General features: G+C 40.5%; 2 protein-coding genes across 8 annotated transcripts in view; one reads left to right on the forward strand and one right to left on the reverse strand.

Moving 5' to 3' along the window:
• Window positions 1-20559, reverse strand: part of LOC116849230 (potassium voltage-gated channel protein eag) — a 138681-nt gene that overhangs the window by 9589 nt on the left and 108533 nt on the right. For 5 of the 7 annotated variants that reach the window (XM_032826167.1, XM_032826168.1, XM_032826166.1 and 2 more), the window contains 8 exons: window positions 15681-15949; window positions 14250-14549; window positions 13202-13455; window positions 11819-12084; window positions 11340-11625; window positions 10690-11053; window positions 5522-5637; window positions 4525-4641 (listed from right to left, as the gene is read on the reverse strand). In XM_032826167.1, the coding sequence (XP_032682058.1) occupies window positions 4525-4641; window positions 5522-5637; window positions 10690-11053; window positions 11340-11625; window positions 11819-12084; window positions 13202-13455; window positions 14250-14549; window positions 15681-15949 (1972 nt within the window). The remainder of the gene's footprint in view (window positions 1-4524; window positions 4642-5521; window positions 5638-10689; window positions 11054-11339; window positions 11626-11818; window positions 12085-13201; window positions 13456-14249; window positions 14550-15680; window positions 15950-20559) is intronic. The other 2 variants (XM_032826170.1, XM_032826171.1) reach the window with 1 other exon arrangement.
• On the forward strand, window positions 6268-10346 carry LOC116849231 (MTOR-associated protein MEAK7). The gene is made up of 2 exons (XM_032826173.1): window positions 6268-6806; window positions 7723-10346. The coding sequence occupies exon 2, from the start codon at window positions 7723-7725 to the stop codon at window positions 9055-9057; it is 1335 nt and encodes a 444-aa protein (XP_032682064.1). The 5' UTR covers window positions 6268-6806; the 3' UTR covers window positions 9058-10346.

Raw genomic sequence — 20559 nt, forward strand, 5'->3', positions numbered from 1 at the left:
TATATATATATATATATATATATGGAAACTAAAGTATCATAATATTACTCCATGCAGTCGATTGAATCGAGAGATAAAGGCGTTCTCAGATTCTTTTGGTACTCAACTGGATAAAAGAGTTCCTTATTCATTACAGGACTTACTAATATAAGATTACTATAATAAGATAAGCAAACTCGAGTGTATTATCTCTTATCATTATCATTATCTCTAAAAAAAAAACTCGATTCCGTACATGCACATAAATGAATAAATCTATTGTCAAACTATCGTATATATATATATAACAGTACCTTCCGACTCTGTTGCAATATAATATAATATAATTATTATAAAAAAAAGAACTATATCGCAAATAGTGAATGTAATGTCAATCAATTATTGCTACAGAGAAAAGTAACGTAAGGCTGTAAGTCAAGACCTCGAGTGGAATTGTTAGCGGCGAAAGCACGTTATAATGTGTGTACATTATACATGGTGTTTGACGATTCATAATACATCCGTGTGCAGATAAAACTGAATCAAATTGAATACAAAGTTCTTCTACCATATTATAAACAACCACGTACAATTTTCTTATTAATTATAGAGGATTGGCGAAAGAGATTATGCGAAATACGTTGAATAAGCCGTGATAACTGTGTGCTTGTACATTAAGACAAACTAAACAAAAAATCCTCTATACGGAGAAAATATTATAGTTCCTTTTTATATAAATTCTTTTCAACATTTTTCTTTTTAGTAGTCCAGGAATAGACTATCAGTAAGCTTTATTTTACCAAGAAACAATAAATTTAGCTAGAAATATAGCAAATTTTTAATAGCAAATTTTTTAATATTAAAATTTTTAATATTTTAGTTTCTGAAATACAAGCACATATGAGATGAAAGGACAATCATTTACGACAGAACGTCTAATTTTTGATTACAAAATTCTATAGTAATTTTTACTACAAAACTTTCTGTGTATCATTTTGTAAATAACCACGTAGATTTTTAGTTATTAATCGAAAAAAATTGTGCGATATTGCGTGCAATCGTGTATCAATCTTCTTTAATCAATATCTAAAAATTGCAAAAATATGGAAAAATTGCATCATTTGCAAAATATAAAGGACTTTTTTGTTCAGTTTGACATAATGTACAGCAGATACATTGCCATCACAGCTCATCCATTGTATTGCGCGCGTGATCATTTACCAATCTTCTTTAATTAATATCTCAAAATTTTACGTGCTTGCCCGGGAAATGATAGAGGAACTTTGTTCTTAGTTGTTTGATAAGTTTCACCTGCACACAACGATGTCAATAATCATTAAACACTCTGTATAAGTCTAAAAGTCAGGCAGTCGAGAAATGCGAAAGTTACAGATACAAAAATCACCGATGATTATCGTAGTGAAAGTAAGAAAGAAGATTGTGGCGCTGCAGTGAATAAGTAAGTAATCGCAAACGCAGCGAAAACGTGATGTGCCGCGTATAGTTCCTTATCGGGCATTCCGGTAGTTTCTCGGGCAGCTGCATGACAGTAATCTCAGAACGTTTCGTACGTAAAATACGTACTCGTGAAGATACTCAAATAGGGTAGGAGACAAAGAGAGAAGTTCTGAATCCTAGAGTGTGTGTGTTCGTAGCATGCACTTCGCTTTTACGTATGAAATCGGAAAAGATCGGATGCTCGAAACGCGTCAGGATTTCGGTAATCTCTCACTTCAGCGACAGCATTACGGATATCCGGGTCGATAACGTTAGTTCTAGCACGTCAGATGTGCGCCAGATCGACCAGCCGTTCGTAATTTTTAATCAGCCGGATATGAGATACCGTCCGCTTGAATTGTTCTCTAATGAGAACGTACACGCTATATATCACACGGTGATATTCCTGTTACTTATAATATTGTCGTGTTACTTACTGTTGTTACGTATTAATTTTGTCAAATACATTACATCGCGTTTTGTTCGACTTAAGCCGGACAATCTTTGCGTTCTACGAAACACAAGCCTTGCAAGCATCGCCGTTAATTCGACGTTACGTTTACGTCGTCGTTACCGCATCACGGCGACGCGGTACTTCGCTCTAGCGCTGAGGACTGAAAGCTGGCGGATAAAGAGTTGCGAAGCTGTACATCCAAGAGTGGAAACTATACGAAATCCTGCAAACTCGCTCTATATAACTCGGGTTTTTAGTTACAAAAAGTATATATGTATATACTATATATATATGATGTGAAGAAAATGCGCATAACCCTCTAAAGCCGTATATTTTACAGCACTCTAGCATTCATTAGAAACTGCAGTGATCGTTAAGATGACGATGATGATGATGATATAATGTACCGCGTGAGAGGGGTGCGTCTCGTGAAAATGCAGCTGGAAGGACGAACAAATCGAAGAACATTTCGTGGCATGTTCTCGTCAACGTGTGACATTCATAGAAAAAATTATGGTTACTCACAAAGAAATCATTCGGTAATTCGCATAAAAAAATCACGCCACGAGACAAATCCTTTCGCACATAAAAAAATTAGTATAAAAGTAATATTAGTTTAAAAGTAATATACTCTAATTATCGATCATTGTTTTATGTGTAAGCAATGATATGTGATGTGTAAGCAATGATATATAATTTTATTAAAAGAACTTTTAAGTCTTGAATCTCTCAACAGTTTCATTTGCATGTTACAATAATCTCATAAGAAGTACAATATGATTATTTTGATGGTAATGATACCTTTTTTCGACATTTGAAAACTTCATATTCTCAATCCAACATTTCGTGTTTTCTATTCGTGAAAATTATTTTTGGATAAGAATATATTTTTCCTTGTTGAATTATATGAAATGCACTGATACGAGTAACTCGTCTTCATTTGATATTATGTGATTTCATTTCTAGATTTACATGTAAAAAAGAAAAATATTTTTAAAACAGGAATGTTCTTTCTTTCTGTACAGCTTCTTCTTTGTTTTACAGTCTTATTATCTGGACATGGTCCAGATATCAGCAAGATCGCGGATATATTGGCGAATGAATGGTACTGATATTTTATCCATAAAGTATAAGTTTTATCCATAAAATGGAGTTCGGAGACAGAGAGAGAGAGAGAGAGAGAGAGAGAAAGAGAAAAAGAGAAAGGGAGAGAATACGCGTTTCGATAAGAACAAACGCGAATCCGAGGAATTTTTCGCGGCGGTCGATAGACCAGTCTCGATTTGCTCGCGTTTCGACGTAGACGTGCGATGAAAATTTATCGTTCACATACAAGCGTGTGTACAGCGAGTGCACGTACGTGATACCTTCCGGCTGGCACATTACGGGACGCATTTACGGTATTCGCGGCGAATGCGGAGGGAAGCGCCCGAATATGTGTATACAGGGTGCTCTCGGCCGACAATGACAAATTTCGCCTTCGCGACAGCTTCGAATAGTCCGGGATCGATTTCTTCTTACAGAGCGGAAGCCTCTATTCGGATTTTCTCTCGCTCCTCCGGCCCACAACGCGTGCACGATCCCGACTCGAGACTTTGGCGAATTACAATCCGCTTGGGGCGGGAGTTAAGTGAAAAAACTGCCGACGGCTCTCTCGTCGAAGAAAAAATCGCCGAGTCGGTCTCGAGGAAGCATCGAGATTTGTCAATGTTACAGAACAGCATCCTGTTACATCGGTTTCAAAGAGGTGGTTGCGATTTAATCCTTCACTTGTTTCGATCACGACGTAACATTCGGAGAGCGTGGCCTCGCATGTAGATTGCTTACAAAATTATTAAACGTCCGGGACGCATCTCAGAAGCGCACTCTCTTCGGGATATTCGCTTTTGGATTTTTTATGCGCGCAGGCTATTATCACGTTACGTTCTTATCGCCGTGTCAACTCCGCCGCTGGAGAGGCCGAAAACAGGGCTTTTAATTAACGAATCATCAAAATGCAAATGCAGGATTAAACCGCAGAGATACGTGCATCACTCGCGCTGCTGTGGTGTGTGTGTGTGTGTGTGTGTGTGTGTGTGTGTGTGTGTGTGTGTGTATATATATATATATACATATATATATACGTACGGTATTCATGAGTATTACATATATACACGTGTGTATACGAATATTGAAACGGATTCTGGAAATATTATGTGTGTATATAAAATGTAATATAGTTTAACATATTATTTACATCGCAATATAATGGGTAGTAATAAAAAGAAATGGCGCGGTCGTATAACCACACGGCAATAAGAATATTTATAAATATATAATAACAATTGTTGTGGAATCACATAATGATAATAAATAGAAATTCAACGGCAAATGATAACGCGAGATGGTGAGAGAGAGAGAGAGAGAGAGAGAGAGAGAGAGAGAGAGAGAGAGAGAGAGAGAGAGAGATATGTATATATAATGTATATATAATAACAGTAATGATATAATAATTATAATTATAATAATAATAAGAAACGTGTACGTAAAAAGTAGCGAAGGAACGGCAAAAAGGAATTGGAGAAGAAATAAATACGTAAGAGAAATGAAATTGCCTAAAACTCGGCCATGGCGGCAGGACGTTCACGGTGAGCTCCTCGTCGGAATCCTGCTGGGACCGTCCGCTCACGGTCCTGGTCACGCCGATCTGGCCTTCCCCGTCGGTCTTGAACCTTTGCGGAACAACAGGCCAGCCAAGCAACGATCAACAGTCACATCAGCAACAGCCGCGGTGGTGGGTGTAAACATCGCGCGCGATAAATTCGGTCGCTTTTCCTGCGCCTTTTCCTCATACTCTCACCCTACACATTCTCGCACGCTTTATTCTTCGTTTCGATTCGACATTATTGCTTTTTTTCTTTTTTCCTCTCTTTCTCTAGTTCGCACGTGTGTCACGCAGGAGATCTCACGTGTGCACGCGCACAGAGGCACGGATGTGTGGGTGTGTGTATGTTTGTATGTATATATATGTGTATGTGTCGAGAGGATACGGTCTCCGTTCGCTCCTCCCGAAATACGGCCCGCTATTGTCAGGCCGAATATTAAATTCGGTTTAATTATCCCGTGTGATCTAGATTCGGAATCGCGGCGGATTCAGCGTGTCACTGTACGCGCGCACACATATGTTCTACACATATGAGAGAGTATCGTGAATCATTATGCGGAACTTGATGTAATTCACCGTACGTCGGAAATTACACATTCCCTTATATCTAGTGAACAGTGTGGGAAGATAAATTCCGAATACACGAAACTGCGCGCCCCTTTTTCCCCCTCGCATACCTCGATAGTCGTTAAAGCCACGCTTCGGCGAAACGAAGTGGTTTTATCGAGAAATTAGAGAGAGAAGAGAAACAAAAACGGCCAATCCCCAAATTTTTTCGAAGATCAGACACATGCAATCTCTCTCGCAGAATTCATGGACTCATCTGTTCCTTTTAATTCGTCTGTTCGTTCCAAGGATGAGCAAATTGGCGTCGTGCCCGATATTGCGTTCGATATCGTGTCCGAATACGAAAACTAACAGCTATTGGCAAGTGTGTTTTCTCCTACCTTGAAAAGATCTTGCGAACTAGGTGATCCTGAGCTTGGTCCAGCTGCGGCTCATTCTTCCTCCTCTCGGCCAACTCCTTCTCCCGACGTACATCGGCGACCTTCCGAAAGATCAACTGCAGCACAGAATTCAATTTTGTTAGCACAGACACACTGACGAAAGTCACGAAGATGTACATCTAAATATATAAAATTTATTCGTGGGGCGAAAGCTCACAAATAAACTTTATATATCACAAATAAATTCTCGAATATTCTTTTCTCAGTGTAGCGCGTGGCAGTTACCCTCGTTGCATCGAAAAAAGTACTAAAAAATTGATTTGTAAAGTTCATTTCTGTGAAATAAAATGTATATCTGCGATTGAATCTTATGCCCCGCAAATAAATTCTCAGACATCTTTTTCTCGGTGTGCAACGTAACGAAAAGGAACGCTTTCAATTCCGTGCAAAACTTTTAATAGTTCGCAAAGAGAAGGGAGTAATTAGAGTTTATAAGCGATACTTAACGACCAAGCGTTTTCGCGCCAACGCGAAGATCGCGCGGAAGCAGCCAACGCTGCTCCGCTTCGACGTATTATGCACGCGCGTCATCCCGAATGCGCTCTGTGCATATGCGGGTCATCTCATCTGCCGCTTGAAAATTGCATAACTCGTGTAACGCGCGTATTCCCTTTGAGCGAGACCGCATTTCGGAGTTTCTCGTCCCTCTCTCTCTCGTTCCTCCCTCGCAGCGCTCCCGGCGCGTCCATCTCGCGTCACTCGAGCGAACGTTCGCGCGAGACGTGCGTTTCTATGTCGCGTCTCGATCCTCGATGTCAATCCTCCATCTGTGAGCCTTTGTTTTTTTTTTCGCCGGCGAAGAACGCAATGCGACCGAAATGCACAAGTGCATACGCGAACGGTGCATCCGAACGGCGCGACCGGACGGAGTTGGCGAAGGTCAGTGGCGCAGGCGTGATGACGGAAGTCGATAGGTGTCGATAAGGCGCGCACGCACACGTAGCGGGCCCCTCGCGTCACATAACCTAGAAATCCGCCGAGCGCGTAAACGTCCAACGCGACCGTCGTCGTCGTCGTCGTCGTCGTTCGCGCGACGACGTGACGTTACGTGACGCGACGTGACGTGTGAAGTATACACGTGCTGAAAACGAGGTGTTGACGGAGGTGTCGTGGAGTTGCGCGGTTCGTTAGTCTCTTCGCGTTCTTTGTCTCGACGTCCACGAGACGACCGAGTGAAAGACGACGTGTATGGACTATCGGGAAAGATTGCTGGTCCGTATGAAAGGTGCGTATGAAATGCTACTCGAAGATAACACGAGATATCAGGTTAGCTTCAAGATCCTTACTCTGAATTCTCTTTTATCGATTCTCATTGGCTCACGAGTATATTTAGAGGCACTCTCATCGGCAAAAGAGTGTTCAGAATAAGGGTCCAAGTGGCTAAGGAATATATGTTGTCGAAGGAACTTGCGTAGAAATTTTCAATTTTGTAATGAAAAAATAACAGTGACAAGTATAAAATGAAAAGTATATAAGAGAAATCCTTTATAAACCCTTTCAATTTTGTAATAAAAAATAACAGTGACAAGTATAAAATGAAAAGCATATAAGAGAAACCCTTTAGAAACCTTTTCAATTTTGTAATAAAAAAATAATAGTGACAAGTATAAAATGAAAAGCATATAAGAGAGAAAAATTTCTAATTTTATAGTAGCTTTGTAGGAAAAAATATGGAGGATGATTTAGTAAGTCATCAGAAAAATAATAAACTTGGACATCTATTGAAAAATTCACATCTAATTTTAAATTCGTGTATCTTACTGAGGCAAGTTTTAAGTAACGACTGTTAATATCAGTCTAAGAGAGATTCTTGTTCTGAATTCTCTTTTATCGATTTTCATTGGCTTACAAGTACAGTTTTTACAGAGTTACAGAGATGTTTTTATCGACAAAAGAAAATTCTGAATAAGGGTTCAAGTATTAAGGAATATATATGTTATTGAAAAAACTTATGTAAGAAGCTCTTCTTTTTAACTTTAGAATGAAATGATTGATGATGAGAATGAAAGAATAAGAAATTAATAAGATGAAAAGTATATAAATAAGAAGTTTTAAATTTGTAATAATCTGTAGTGAGAAAATGCAGAATATGATTCACCAAGTCATCAGTGAAATAACAAATTTGGAAATATCTGTTTCAGATGGGTCATGGGTCGAGCCGTTCTGCCTCATCAGCGAACATCCTCTCTGCAGAGGAGCTGACACTAGTGGAGAATCTGTTTAAGTCCATGTCTCGTAGCTCAGGTTCTATCAAACGTGAAGATATATTCAAGCATTGGTCAACACATTTAGACGATTTACTGCTGCAATTTGTGGTACGCTTCCTCTGCCATGAGCCAGGCAAGAGGGTCTCCGCTGTCAATTGCGAGAATTTCGGTCGGCTTTACGTGTTCGCTGTGCGAGGTAGCACCGAGGAACGCACGAATTTGATTTTTGACGGTTTCTCGGAGGAAGAGCAGAAGTATGAGATGCCCACCGATACGTTCCTCAAGTATATTCAAGCAACGATCAACTCCTACCTGCGACTGCAGAAGAACTCTGCTAACGCGCACTACCTCACCTGGAGCAACATTGGCTGCACCGTGAACACCAGGCGCATCGGGATGCGTTCCCGGAGCCTTTGCGAGGATCTCATCAAGTACGGGGATGTGTTGACCGTCGACCAGGTGCAGAACTGGTTCACGACGGCAGCTACGTTCAAGAGCATCCAGTCGCACGTTTTCCAGTACCTCTATCTAGTCTCTCAGAAGAAGGGTGATAAGAATACGAGCGCGCGAATAAACGACCTCAATCTTCTGCCGATCTGCGGCGGTTTGGAGAACACGCCGCATTTTCCTAGTATACTAGGACTGGGAGACGTACTGTTCCTGAACCTGAGCCTGCCGCACGAGCTCCGTAACGAGTGGCGTTTCTTATTCTCTAGCCAGGTGCACGGCGAGTCGTTCTCCACTATGCTGGGCAGGATCGTGATGGAAGGCGCCACGATAATCATACTTCAGGACATGGACGATCATGTGTTCGGCGGCTTCGCCTCCGACAGTTGGAAGTTGGGGCCGAATTTCATCGGGAATCAAACGTCGTTTTTGTTCAAGCTCGAGCCGGACATACTGACGTTCTCGGCGACGAATTACAATAGCCACTATCAGTATCTAAATCTCCATCAACAAACGATGCCTAACGGCTTGCTCATGGGGGGGCAGCTTAATTATCCTGGCCTCTGGTTGGATTGCGAGTACGGCACCGGCAAGTCGAGCGTATCGTGCACGACTTTTCAGAATTACGTTCAACTTAGCGGTAAGGAGGACTTCAAAATCAAACACTGCGAGGTGTGGGGAGTCGGCCCGAAGCCGTCGGACGCGCAGGAGGACGAGCGCGAGATGAAATCTGTGCTAGATCAAGACCCGACATCGAAAATTATGCTAGAACTGTCCGGTCGCAAGCTGCACAGCGAGGGACTCCGTGAGGAGGAACAGTAATTGTGATGTGCATTTAGAGATTTTTACGGAAGTCGTAGAGAAAAAACGAGAGAGAGAGGAGATTAGCTATAAAGATATTTACAAATATTTGAAACGTTAATCGATTTCGAATAAAGTCTGTGTAAATCTGTTATCAATCTTGACAATTATTGTATAATGGAATACGCGGGTACAAGAAACGTATTTAGTAAACTGTTATAGACTCGTAATTGCGCTTCACGACATGATAAAGAGCAAGGAAAGAAGGAAACTCATGGTAAACTTCGCGATGCACAATTTATGCGACTGTGCATATCGGCGGAGTATGTTAAAAGGGATCCGTGTGATAACGCCGCGAGAGGCAATCAAAGCGCGAAGCGGAAACAAATTACACTTTTACGAAAGTCATCGCATGAAGATTGAGTGTAACAGTCTGTCTATTCTGTGTACGAGCGGTCTCTATGTACATTTCTACAGATTTCTATTTGTTTTGTAATTTATCTAACGAGGGAACGTTTCGACAAGTGATCCTCTCCAATCTTCATGAACTTCGAATATAATAATAATAATAATAGTAACTGTAATAATTGGATATAATGATATTCCAATGTGTATAACAGAGATTTCTCGAAAATTGATATTTTTCGTATCTCGAGTTCCGCAACTCTCTCACGAGAAAAACTAGTATTTTGTTATCTTTCCCAATAGAACGGAGATGACTGACGCGTGCGGAGTTGATAGAGCAACGGCTCGTTATCAATATGTCTTTTATCCCGAGACACATACGCCAACGACATATCCAGAAAGAATCGAAGTCAGAGAGAGTCGGACACATCCAAACGTTTCCCTGTGCGTATTATTAGGACTTTTGTCCCTTTTTAAACGGCCTGATGAGTCTCGATTTGCCACCATTATTTTCATTCGGTCACTCGATTATGACTTCTCGTGTAACTTCATTACGTCGTGTATACGTGTATTTATGAATTCTCAGCGCTATGATATCAAAAGTATATCATGCCAATCGCGCTGCGTGGCCTGAATGCCTATTGTCTAGTGCCTGACGAGTCGGTTGTTAATTGTTATAATTTATCATTCTCCGTATGTTGATTATATAAACGAAACGTGTGCCATACAAATTGCTCTTGTTAACTAAGACTGTGTATAATTGTGTCGTATGAGGAAGTAAGAAGAAAATCTATCACCGCGCAAACAACGATCGCCAGCGATCATTTGCCGACTACAAGTCGAAACAGGAAACTTTCTGCACTATTATAAAATCTATGGGAAGTTCAATAAACAATCAAACGCTACGTCGCGGTATCTTCATTTCTATTCGCACTCCCTCCCACACTGAGAGAAATTATCCGACAAAAAGATCATCAAACGAATATTTCCGATCAAAATCCGATAAAATACCGGTCAATTTTTATATCCGATTAGGAAAAACGTCCAATGAGAAATATCGGTCCTCAATTTTTTTAATCGGTTTATACGACGAAACGTCATTATGACCGGAAGTATCCGACTGAATTTAATCGGATATAAAAATTGATCAAACGGAAATATCCGTTTGATAATTTTTTTATCGGAAAACTTCTCTCAGTTCACACCGACTTGTGACGGGCGCGTTATTTTTATATTCAATGAACTCACCCGATGGCTCAGGTTGTAAGTCAAGATCAAGTTCCTGGCGAAGGAGTTCGCGAAGGCCTGATAGAAGTCCAACACTTCCAGCAGTCGATCCCGTTTGATCGTGTGCAGGTCGCAGTAAGTGAGCGCCCTAACGTTCGCCGCGCTTTGGCCGACCGACGAGTTCGTCCAGAAGCTGTCGCCGAAGACGTCACCCTTGCCCAATATCGCCACCACCTCGTCGTCCTGTATCACCTCGAGGCTGCCGGTCACGATGAAGCACAGGGAGTCGATGGACTCGCCCGTGTGATAGAGCAGATCGCCGGGCGCGCTGTGCGACATCGTAAAGTGCATCGCCAAAGCGCGCAGGCATCCATCGGACGCTAACCTGCACATTAATTAAAAGCTCGTTCGTAAATTAGAGCGTCGAGAGTTTGCAAATTCCCCTTTAAAAGCTTCAAGGAAACCTTTTTATAGTTTCCTGTACTTCCTGTACTCTTTCTTAAACAACCAGAAAGATAAGTGGTAAATTGATAGCTGGATCCTGAACTTTATCAAGCTAAGGGAATATATTGAAAATAAAAAAAAATAAATATAAAAGTATTAGGAGAGTAAATAGGGAAATAAATTGCCTCGTGAAAAGCGCACGAAAATGTTGCAAAAATATGATTTACCTGAAGGCACCGTGTTCGTTGAAGACTTTCCTGTTGAGATGCACGCAGATGTCGGCCTTCATATCCTTGGGGCAGTAGTTGAGAACTTTGTTAGTGTCTAGACCTTTCGTCATCGCCCACGTGCTGATGACGTAATCCATAACACGCTCGCTGAGGGCCTTGGGCACCTCATGGAGCTTCATGAATTCCCTCACGTTGTTCAGCATGTCATGGTACTTGGCGGTGGCGGACGTCATTTGCTGGATGATCGTGGTGACGTGGCCGAAGATCGTGGCGTACAGTAAGGCTGACCAGGGGAGAAGGAGAGAGAGAGAAAGAGAGAAAAAATGGCGATTTCAAGACCTTATTACGCTATCGCGAATCATTGTCTAGTCATTATCGCGACGGCAGATCAAGGAGGACATGTTCTCGCGGTCGTGTCCTCTCTTTTATTACCGATTTCGGCAAAGAATAGAGATTTACGGGTATTGTATCCGTACCAGCAATGATCATCATGCAGATGGTAAAAATCTTCTCGTTGTCGGTCTCGGCCGCAACGTTCCCGAAGCCCACGGAGGTCATGCAAGTCATTGTGAAGTAAAGAGCAGTGACATACATCGTGCGGCGTGACGGGCCAGCTACTAGCTCTGGTGCAGTGCTGGCATTGGTCCACAAGTAGCTGTACGGTGACTGCGTAACATTGGCCAACTTCCACAACCAGGAATATTGTACCCCATTGTCGGCATCTGATCTCCCTATCGAATACCTTTAACGCAAGGAAATTTCTTACGAGGCTGCGTCGGGCCCGATCAACGACAGATATTGATATGAGATCGAAAGAGATAATGCAGTCTCAGATGGGCGATACGTCGCGCACTTATTCCCCCTTCGAGATCACGGGGAATAAAACTTAATCAATGTTTTTCTGTTTGTCAACGCCATGCTAGAATTACTTTTCAATCAATTTTAACTCGCGCTTTGTCGGTTCATTGGAATATTTTTCCAATAATATCGCCTTTTTGCTCTTTTAAAATGAATCAGTGAAAATGTTTCTGATTGAATCTATAAAGAAATTATTTCACCGAGTATTTGTCGATTTTCAGAAAACATTTTCACTTTACTACTCTGTCTTACTTCTCACTGATTTAGATCGATGGAAGTAAGATTTCACTGCAAAATCTGTAATATATAAATTCATCTGTAATACACAAATACCAAATTCAACTTTCTGCGTTTTTGACAATGGAACTAATGGTCTCCGTGCGTCTAGCGTGCAATGGCACTGTCTGTGCTTGCAAATTGTATCAGTAATGGGAATAATAATTACACATTATTAATTGATCTTTTCAACGAGATTTTACTAATTGCAGTGCTATACTTGTAACTGAATCACCAGTTATGAGTATAGCATCATTTCAATGAAGAATACACTGATTTTACTTTAAAGAGCGCTCTTTCGCGTAACATGTATATGCTCGGTTAAAAGGAGCATATCGTTATTTATGATAAAGAAATAATGGCGCAAGGCGTTCTCGCGCCTTCTACTCGATCCAAATTCTTTTGATACACTTAACTATCGATGAGAAGCGACAACACATCGGGGAGAGACACATTTTCCGAGATACGCGCGCGATGCGACGGGTAGAGAGAATCCGCGAGAGGGATGAAAGAAAGTCAGTTTGGTGCGGTGGCCCGAAGCGCACATATCACGTGGCACAGCAAGAGTCACAGTGACAACATCGGTGTGTACGTGGTGTGCGCGTGTATGGATGTTGTATGGTAACGATCGTGTACGCGACGTACCCACCCCCGCCACCCTATTAGCGGCGGCGTGTTACCTTGGATGTGTGTACGCAGGGTAAAATCACCTTAATGTGACGTACCAGATACAGGCCAGCCAGTGAGCAACCAACATGTAGAAACAGAGCAGAAGAATGAGCATCGCGGCTCCATACTCCAGATACCGATCTAGCTTGCGTACGACTCTGCCGAGCCGCAGCAGCCGTACCACTTTCAAGGCCGAGAACAGGCTACCTATCCCGTCCTCGTCGTGGTCGAAGGCGTTGAACACGTCGTACGGCAGACAGCTCAGCAGATCGATGATGAACCAGGACTTCAGGTAGTTCATTCTGATCACCTGAAAACATCAAAGTTACCCGATCGTGTGCACCGAAAAAAAATTAACTGCGGCAGCAAAAATCTATGTGTGGCTAGATCTATGTGGCTAAATCTCATTGTAAAATAGGGATACTTAAAAGTATTGCTGCCAGCAGACATATACTTAGCTATGAAACTGATCCAAGTAGAAGATTTTCCACCAGGAGAAACTGGTCACTGACCAGAAGCTGGCCGGTTTTTATGAGATAGTAACTTTTCAGAAATTGAAACAAGAAAATATTGGTCGGTATTTTTTGACCAGTTATTGGTCAGAAAGTAGGCAAGAAAAAATGGTAATTGTAATAAAGCTACGACCATCTCAACTGAATTAATTTGCACATAAAAAGACTCTTATCTTCTAAAACACGAGTTTCACAGTATTTTTGTATTTAATAATACAATATTTTGCAATGTAGAATCAAACGATGAAAACTATTTGACAGAATTTTGTGTAAAAAAGAAGTTTGTTTAGAAACTGGTCAAAAACAGAAACTCATTTCTGACCAGAATTTCTGGTCAAGTATTGGCTAGAAAGAGCTAGCTCTTTCTTCTTGGGGATGAAAAATTTAGTTATAAATTATTTAAAAAAATGTGCACGTGAATTGATCTCGGTGCAAATTATTTTTATGAAATTTAGAACGCGTAACTATAGAGATGCGAGTTTTCCAGGCGATAAAATGTTTGCTTTCAACGTTTCTAAACGCTCAAACTAATTATAATTTTTGCTTGGCGAACGATGAAATATTTTGTGAAGGGAAAACTCGGCGAATTTACCTTCGGATCGGACACCACTTCGCCGCCGGCGCCGACGAACGTAGTATGAAAATTGAGTACGATGTCGATGAAAAATATCACGTCGACGATACTGTCGACGACCAAGAGGGAGACGTCCTCGCTGGTCTTGTTCTTGAACGCGACGTTATACGGCACCATGATGGCTGTGTAAAAGGTCAAACACAAAATGATCCAGTCCCAGATCGCCTTAAATGCACAATAATGTAGTAGAATGTGGGGTGGTGTTTTCGGGGCTTCTTGTCTGTATTGCGGCATAACATCGCCGCTTAAGGACATCATCTGAAAGCACAGGACTTGGCGTTAAAACATTTTGAAGATTATCGTCAGGTTGACGTAACTTTTATATTCGCGAATATTCTTTCGCAATATTTTTTTTCTATTCCGAGCGATATTACGTCACACACAAATGGCATTATCGTGACGATATGAGCGAGTTTCGCCGCCTCCGTATCGAGCCTCCAGCCATCGCGAGTACCATTTATCTGATATCTCTTTTTTTTTCTTACCAGTCGAGCTCCATTAGCTTCTCACGCTCCGAAGAGCTTTCAAATGCATGAGCCTTCTGTGTTGATAGAAGGAACGTTCATGCAGATGTGCTTTTAGCTCTCCGTTACTCAACGAAGTCGGGCAATATTGAAACTGCGTTTCTGTTTCATTGATTTAAATGAGAATTCATAAGTTGACTGTCGCTGCTACCTTATCTATTGTCCATATTGACTGTTTCTAAGTGATCCAATAATCCAGAAACTTTCAACGACGGTAAGCAGAATATCGAGGCGGATATTTCTCGGAATAAAAAAGAGATTGCTTTGCACACATTTCATGTCCGTTGTACCGATTTATTAGAGTTACTGCCGTCTAAAGCCGCGGTATCGACATCAGTAGGCCTATTCTGCAATTTTCAACAATAGTGTCGGTATTGTTACATTGTCGTTGCGCAGTTTTTCTTTTATATATTACAGTGCTCGGAATTATTTGCTCTTTAGAAACGATTTTCAAGGTCTGTGCCCATTTTCTTCTGCTTGCCTCTTTCTGTTCACCCGACGAGGTCGAGACTCTAGGGTGACCAACCCAAATTTTGCGAAACATTCCAGTTTTCTTTATACAAACGTCCAGAATAAATGTTAGACGGGATGCCATTTGTCTTAATTACAAAATATAAAATAAATAAAACAACTTTACTTTGATTTAGATATACAGGGTATCTGGATGTTGACCACACAAGTGATCGGATACTTATAAATTCCGGCATCTTGTATACACAATAATATAATATAAAATATAATTTACAAAACTACTATGGAGCATAGGAAAAATAGAAATTTACAAACACAAACACAGATATCACTGAGGAGAGGAAGAGTCGTTAGAATTTCGACTGGGACTGTGGGACATTAATGAATGACTTACATGAGCCAAGTGCGATTGTTTGGTGGTGGTCGGCACGGCTGTATCCTTCAAGGCCGGCAGGTGTGAGCTGAACTGAGAAACTAGGACCGATCTCGACCTGGTGACCGATCTGGCGAGTTTGGCAAATTTTGAGAGACCGCCTTTGCTGTCGTCCGTCTCGATGGGCTGTTTCAGGGCGGTGATGTCTCGAAACGTCAGCAAGAACAGGACCACGAGGTCCCGCTCGTTCTTGATGGGCGCTATTTGCAGGAGCAGCCATAACGGTGTCTCTGAACATCGTAAAGGGAACGACGCCGTTATTATCCGCGCACTTGAGGCGGAACACGGTGCTCGCGGTTACCTAATCTAACCCCTAATTCAGATCTGACGTAATATACATACATACATACATACATACATATATATATATATATATATATATATATATGTATATATGTATATATGTATGTATGTACGCCTTTTCAAGCACGCGATCGGTCGCAGGAAGATTAGAGCGAATCTTAGCTACAACGGAGAGCCAGCAAGTTGGCTCGTCGTCAATTCGGCTGGTAATCTTTCTGCTGACGTACTCTAGAGTGTTCTATCATGCTACGTGCCGGAAGCTAGCGGCGCGCTAGTGAGAACTTGTGCTATGTACAATGATAAAGACATTCGGGAGTGAAAGGAGATGAAGTGTGAGAAACTAATCACGACGATCTTACGTGTCAGGCAAATTTCCTGAAGTGTACAACGATCATGAGGGAGCGGGGGGTGGCAGCTGAGGATAAGAACCACTTGCGATGAAAAACATCGTTGGGTCAAAATCAAGCGATTAAATGATAACATTGGTCTGCAAAATTAAAAATAATAAGTGATGATTAAAGATAATAAATGGACATCTTCTATGGTTCCTAATAGATTTCGGTATACTAAATTCAAATCCAGCCACAAAAAATGTTCATCGCCTCTTAGTTGAAATAACCTGTTTTTGTGAGAAATTAATCTTAATTTTATCAAAATCTAGAGATGATAAATACTTTTTGCAATTTGAATTTAGCACACCAAATTCTGTTAGAAACCATAGAAAATGTCCATGCCACTTATCGAAATTCTAATTTTGCAAACCATTGTAATTAATTTAAAATGCAAGAACAAAGAGAGGGGAAAAGGGCGAGAAAAAGAGAGCGAAAGAATTTATTGAAATATAAAAGTAAGATGCTGCGTTGTGAAAAGTTTTTCCGATGCAGTTCTTCCTCCGATATTATGAGTAAGAAATGTCGCTGGAAACTTTCCTTTCTACGTGACAACGATGAATTATATCCTACCATCGATTACTGCATTGCCTCGGCTAAACTAGCTCCGCCAAATCGATCAGGCATAATAACACTTTTGACACGAGCAACACGCTGCGCTTCTAAACTGCCGTTCAATCCCCGTAGCTTGGCGTGGCGATGCTTCAACCGCAACTCATAAGTCTCGCTGCTCTAAATTATTGTCGCACTACGTGCGCCATAATATTGCGCGCTACAGCTGTCGCATCGAGGGGAAATCGATGGACATGCAAGATCGAAGCTGTATGCGAGTTTAGGCCGATGGAATCCAATTAGGGGATTCGCCTATATGTTATATACGCTATTTTGCGGCGCAAAGCATGCGGGCATGCGGATGAATAGTACTAAAGAGAAAGTTTCAGTAGTCGAAGTACACGAGAGGAAAATAGTCAGAGTCTAGTCTGTGTGAGAGATAGTGAGTGAAAGACAAGTATGTCGATCGAGATGTCGAGAGCACCTACGACGTGTCAAAGAGAGCGGTGTTCTTTGCAATCTCGAAAGTTTGCGAAAAGCGAGTAGGCGAAATAAAATTATTTCCTCGTTATACGTGTATTATGTATATATCTCGCATCGTTCTGTGAGGAAGCGTATCCTTAGCGCTTCGTCTTTAGCTTATAGTGTTTCGTCCAAGCGAATCCCAAGCAAAAAACTCCCAGGAAAGACTGTTCGGGAACTGGCTGGTTTTACTGGCTAAAGTTTATTTAATAGTAACTGTTTAGAGATTGCACGAGAAAATATTGGCCAATGTTTCTTGACTAATTACTGGCCAAAAACTATGCGAGAAAAGGTAATTAAATACAACCAATTCAATAACAAGTTTCACATTATTTTCATATTGAGTAATAGAATGTAATATTTTACAAGATAGAGAAAATCAAATTATTTGAGAATGAAAACTGACAAAATTTTGTACAAAAAAGACTTGGTTAAAAACTGAAATGGTCAGAAACTGACTACTTTTATCGTCCACAGTTACTGGCGAAGCAAGCGTCGCCTAAACTGACCAGAAACAAGCCAGCAACCAGAATTCCTGGTCATTTACCGGCTAGAAAGAGATCGCTCTTTCTATTCGGAACTTTTTCTTTCTTTTTTAGTTACTCGTTCGTCCACTATGTATTGCGAATCGATGAGGAAACGAGACGACTCGAACGTGGGCACGTGAAATTTCAGGCCTGTGGGAATACAGGCGGCGTATAAGCACTCGATAATATTTTGGCTGCCTATCTATATGTACATTTATCGACAACTGGCTTAATTAAGCAACCTTGTAAACTCGTCGAGCGATATTGGCATACGAACCGGTATAAAATTCAGCGCGACAATATATATATATATATATATATATATATATATATATATATATATATATATATATACATATACGTACATTTATATATATATATATATATATATATATATACATATACGTACATTTATATATATATGTATATATATATATATATACATATACGTACATTTATATATATATGTATATATATGCATCGCCGAGACTGAAAATTTCGAGAATTTTCGAGAGACGGCGAAAAGTGCGAAAATCGTCCGTATGGGAGTTATAGTAATGCTTTTAAACCGGCGCACAGTGGCGAATTTTCACGAAATCCTGGCCAAACCTCTCAGAATTGTACAAAGACAGGAAAGTAGCTAAAAATGGTAAGGGTAAGCAACAAATAATTTTGACTTAACGTCAAAAGTGAATTTATATATCAATTTTTTTATTTCCATAGATAGCACTTTAGTGTACCCGCTAATTTTCTTCACATATTCCAGCAAGTAATCAGTCCGTGCGTTAAAATTAGTCGAAGGAGAAGAGAACATTACTTTCATCATTACTTCCCCTTCTTTTTAAAATTATATGATTAGATTGCGAATCTGAAATAAATTTGAATAAATAATGTTGATACCCGATTTTTATACAATACTCTTATTTCACGCAGTAATGTTATATATTGTTAAACTTGTCTCGATGAGTACTTTTCAAGAACATACATATCATCTTTGAAAAGTAGACATAACTTCGTGAATGTCCTTTACAAGCTACGCGGACTTCTGTCCTCTTTAAACATCGTTTACGTAGTCATTCGCAAATATTCGCAGAATATGTTTTTATGTCCTAATATTAGACATACAGGACTATAATATCATACTAAGAGTTTAACTGAATTCCGTTGAACTTTTTCCGTTTGACTACTTTTTCCATAAGTTAATAAAAAATGTCACTAACCTATGTAGTAGCTCTAATAAACTGGTTCTAAAAATGTTAATTTATAGTTTTTCATAATTTATTAGTACTAAGTATATTCTACAAACCTCCAGCAGCTGAATTCATCTTGAGTTTAAATGCAAATAATATATTTAATACCTCAATATAAATATAGAAACTTATCTCGAATTTGACAATTATGTGACAATTTTATTTGTATTTTTAAGTATTTGACAATTTTTAGACAATTATGACACAATGCTCATGTTGGAGGCATTGCCAGCAGCCAATGTAACGTTTTAAAGGGATTAAAATTATTGACTTGTTTTCTCTGTTTATTCAATTCAAAGTTAGCAAACATTTTAACTCTTAAAGCCTACTTTCATTTTTTAGGTTTTGGCTAGGAATTAAAATTCGCCACTGTGCGGCGCGAATTTCCGGGAAAAGAAAATGAGCGAAGTCTATTTAAGGTCGGGACAATTGCGACGTTGGAGTAAATTTAAGGAACGGAAAATCTAATAATCGTCGTGAAAAAAATCAACGAGCGAAAATAAGTACAAACAAAGGCTACTGCGCGGTGCATTTATAGAGAACATCGCGTTCAAAAGTGATAACTACCAATTACATCGTTGGGAAACGCTGCGGTCTCACATTCACTGCAATACTAAAATTACCTTGATTGCTCCGATATTAAACGTTACACGAATGCCGATTCGTACACTCGAATGTAAACGGCGTAATTATGTAGCGGTGTGCTTACGACGTGTGTTGTGGATTAATAAATGGAACGGTATATCAGAGAGCCAAGCGCGAAATGAAGTTCGCTAATGACAATGGAAATATTTCGGTTTCGCGTAATTCCGACGACAAGCACGGGCATTCGTCTGAATTAACGAAATCTACGGAAAACAGATAAAAGATTCGATACGAGTTGATACGACAAAAGACAAATTTGCCTTCTGAATATGCGGCTCTTCATGCCGGTCACTATGTACACGTCGTGTCGCCCGCAAGGATAATAAAGCGCGAATGAAAGTAAAACTTTTGTCGGAGATAAAAATTTTCCCTTATCGCAACATGGCGTTTAATTAATTCGCCCTTTATATAATGCCCGGTGCTTCCCTCCGCGGTTTAATCAATCTCGTGGGGTTGATAATCCTCTCAAGGTAACGCCCCTGCTCTCTCCGGCGAGGAACGAACACCGTTGCATCCGTCTCCGTCCCTTCCGACGATAAGGGCCATTGGCCGGGCTTTTGTCCGGCAAAAAGGCACTTCGACTCGCCAAACGGGCGTAATGTCACGCGAAAATATCGTCCGTGATCTATTTTTACAGCAGTCAGCGAATGGC

Source organism: Odontomachus brunneus, unplaced genomic scaffold, assembly GCF_010583005.1.
Source record: "Odontomachus brunneus isolate Ranch 3 - 2012 unplaced genomic scaffold, Obru_v1 Obru_scaffold_108, whole genome shotgun sequence".
Classification (NCBI taxonomy): Eukaryota; Metazoa; Arthropoda; class Insecta; order Hymenoptera; family Formicidae; genus Odontomachus; species Odontomachus brunneus.

Bases quoted from the DNA above. Each gene is read 5' to 3' on its own strand.
- LOC116849231 (XM_032826173.1), top strand. From the start codon at position 7,723: ATGGGTCATGGGTCGAGCCGTTCTGCCTCATCAGCGAACATCCTCTCT.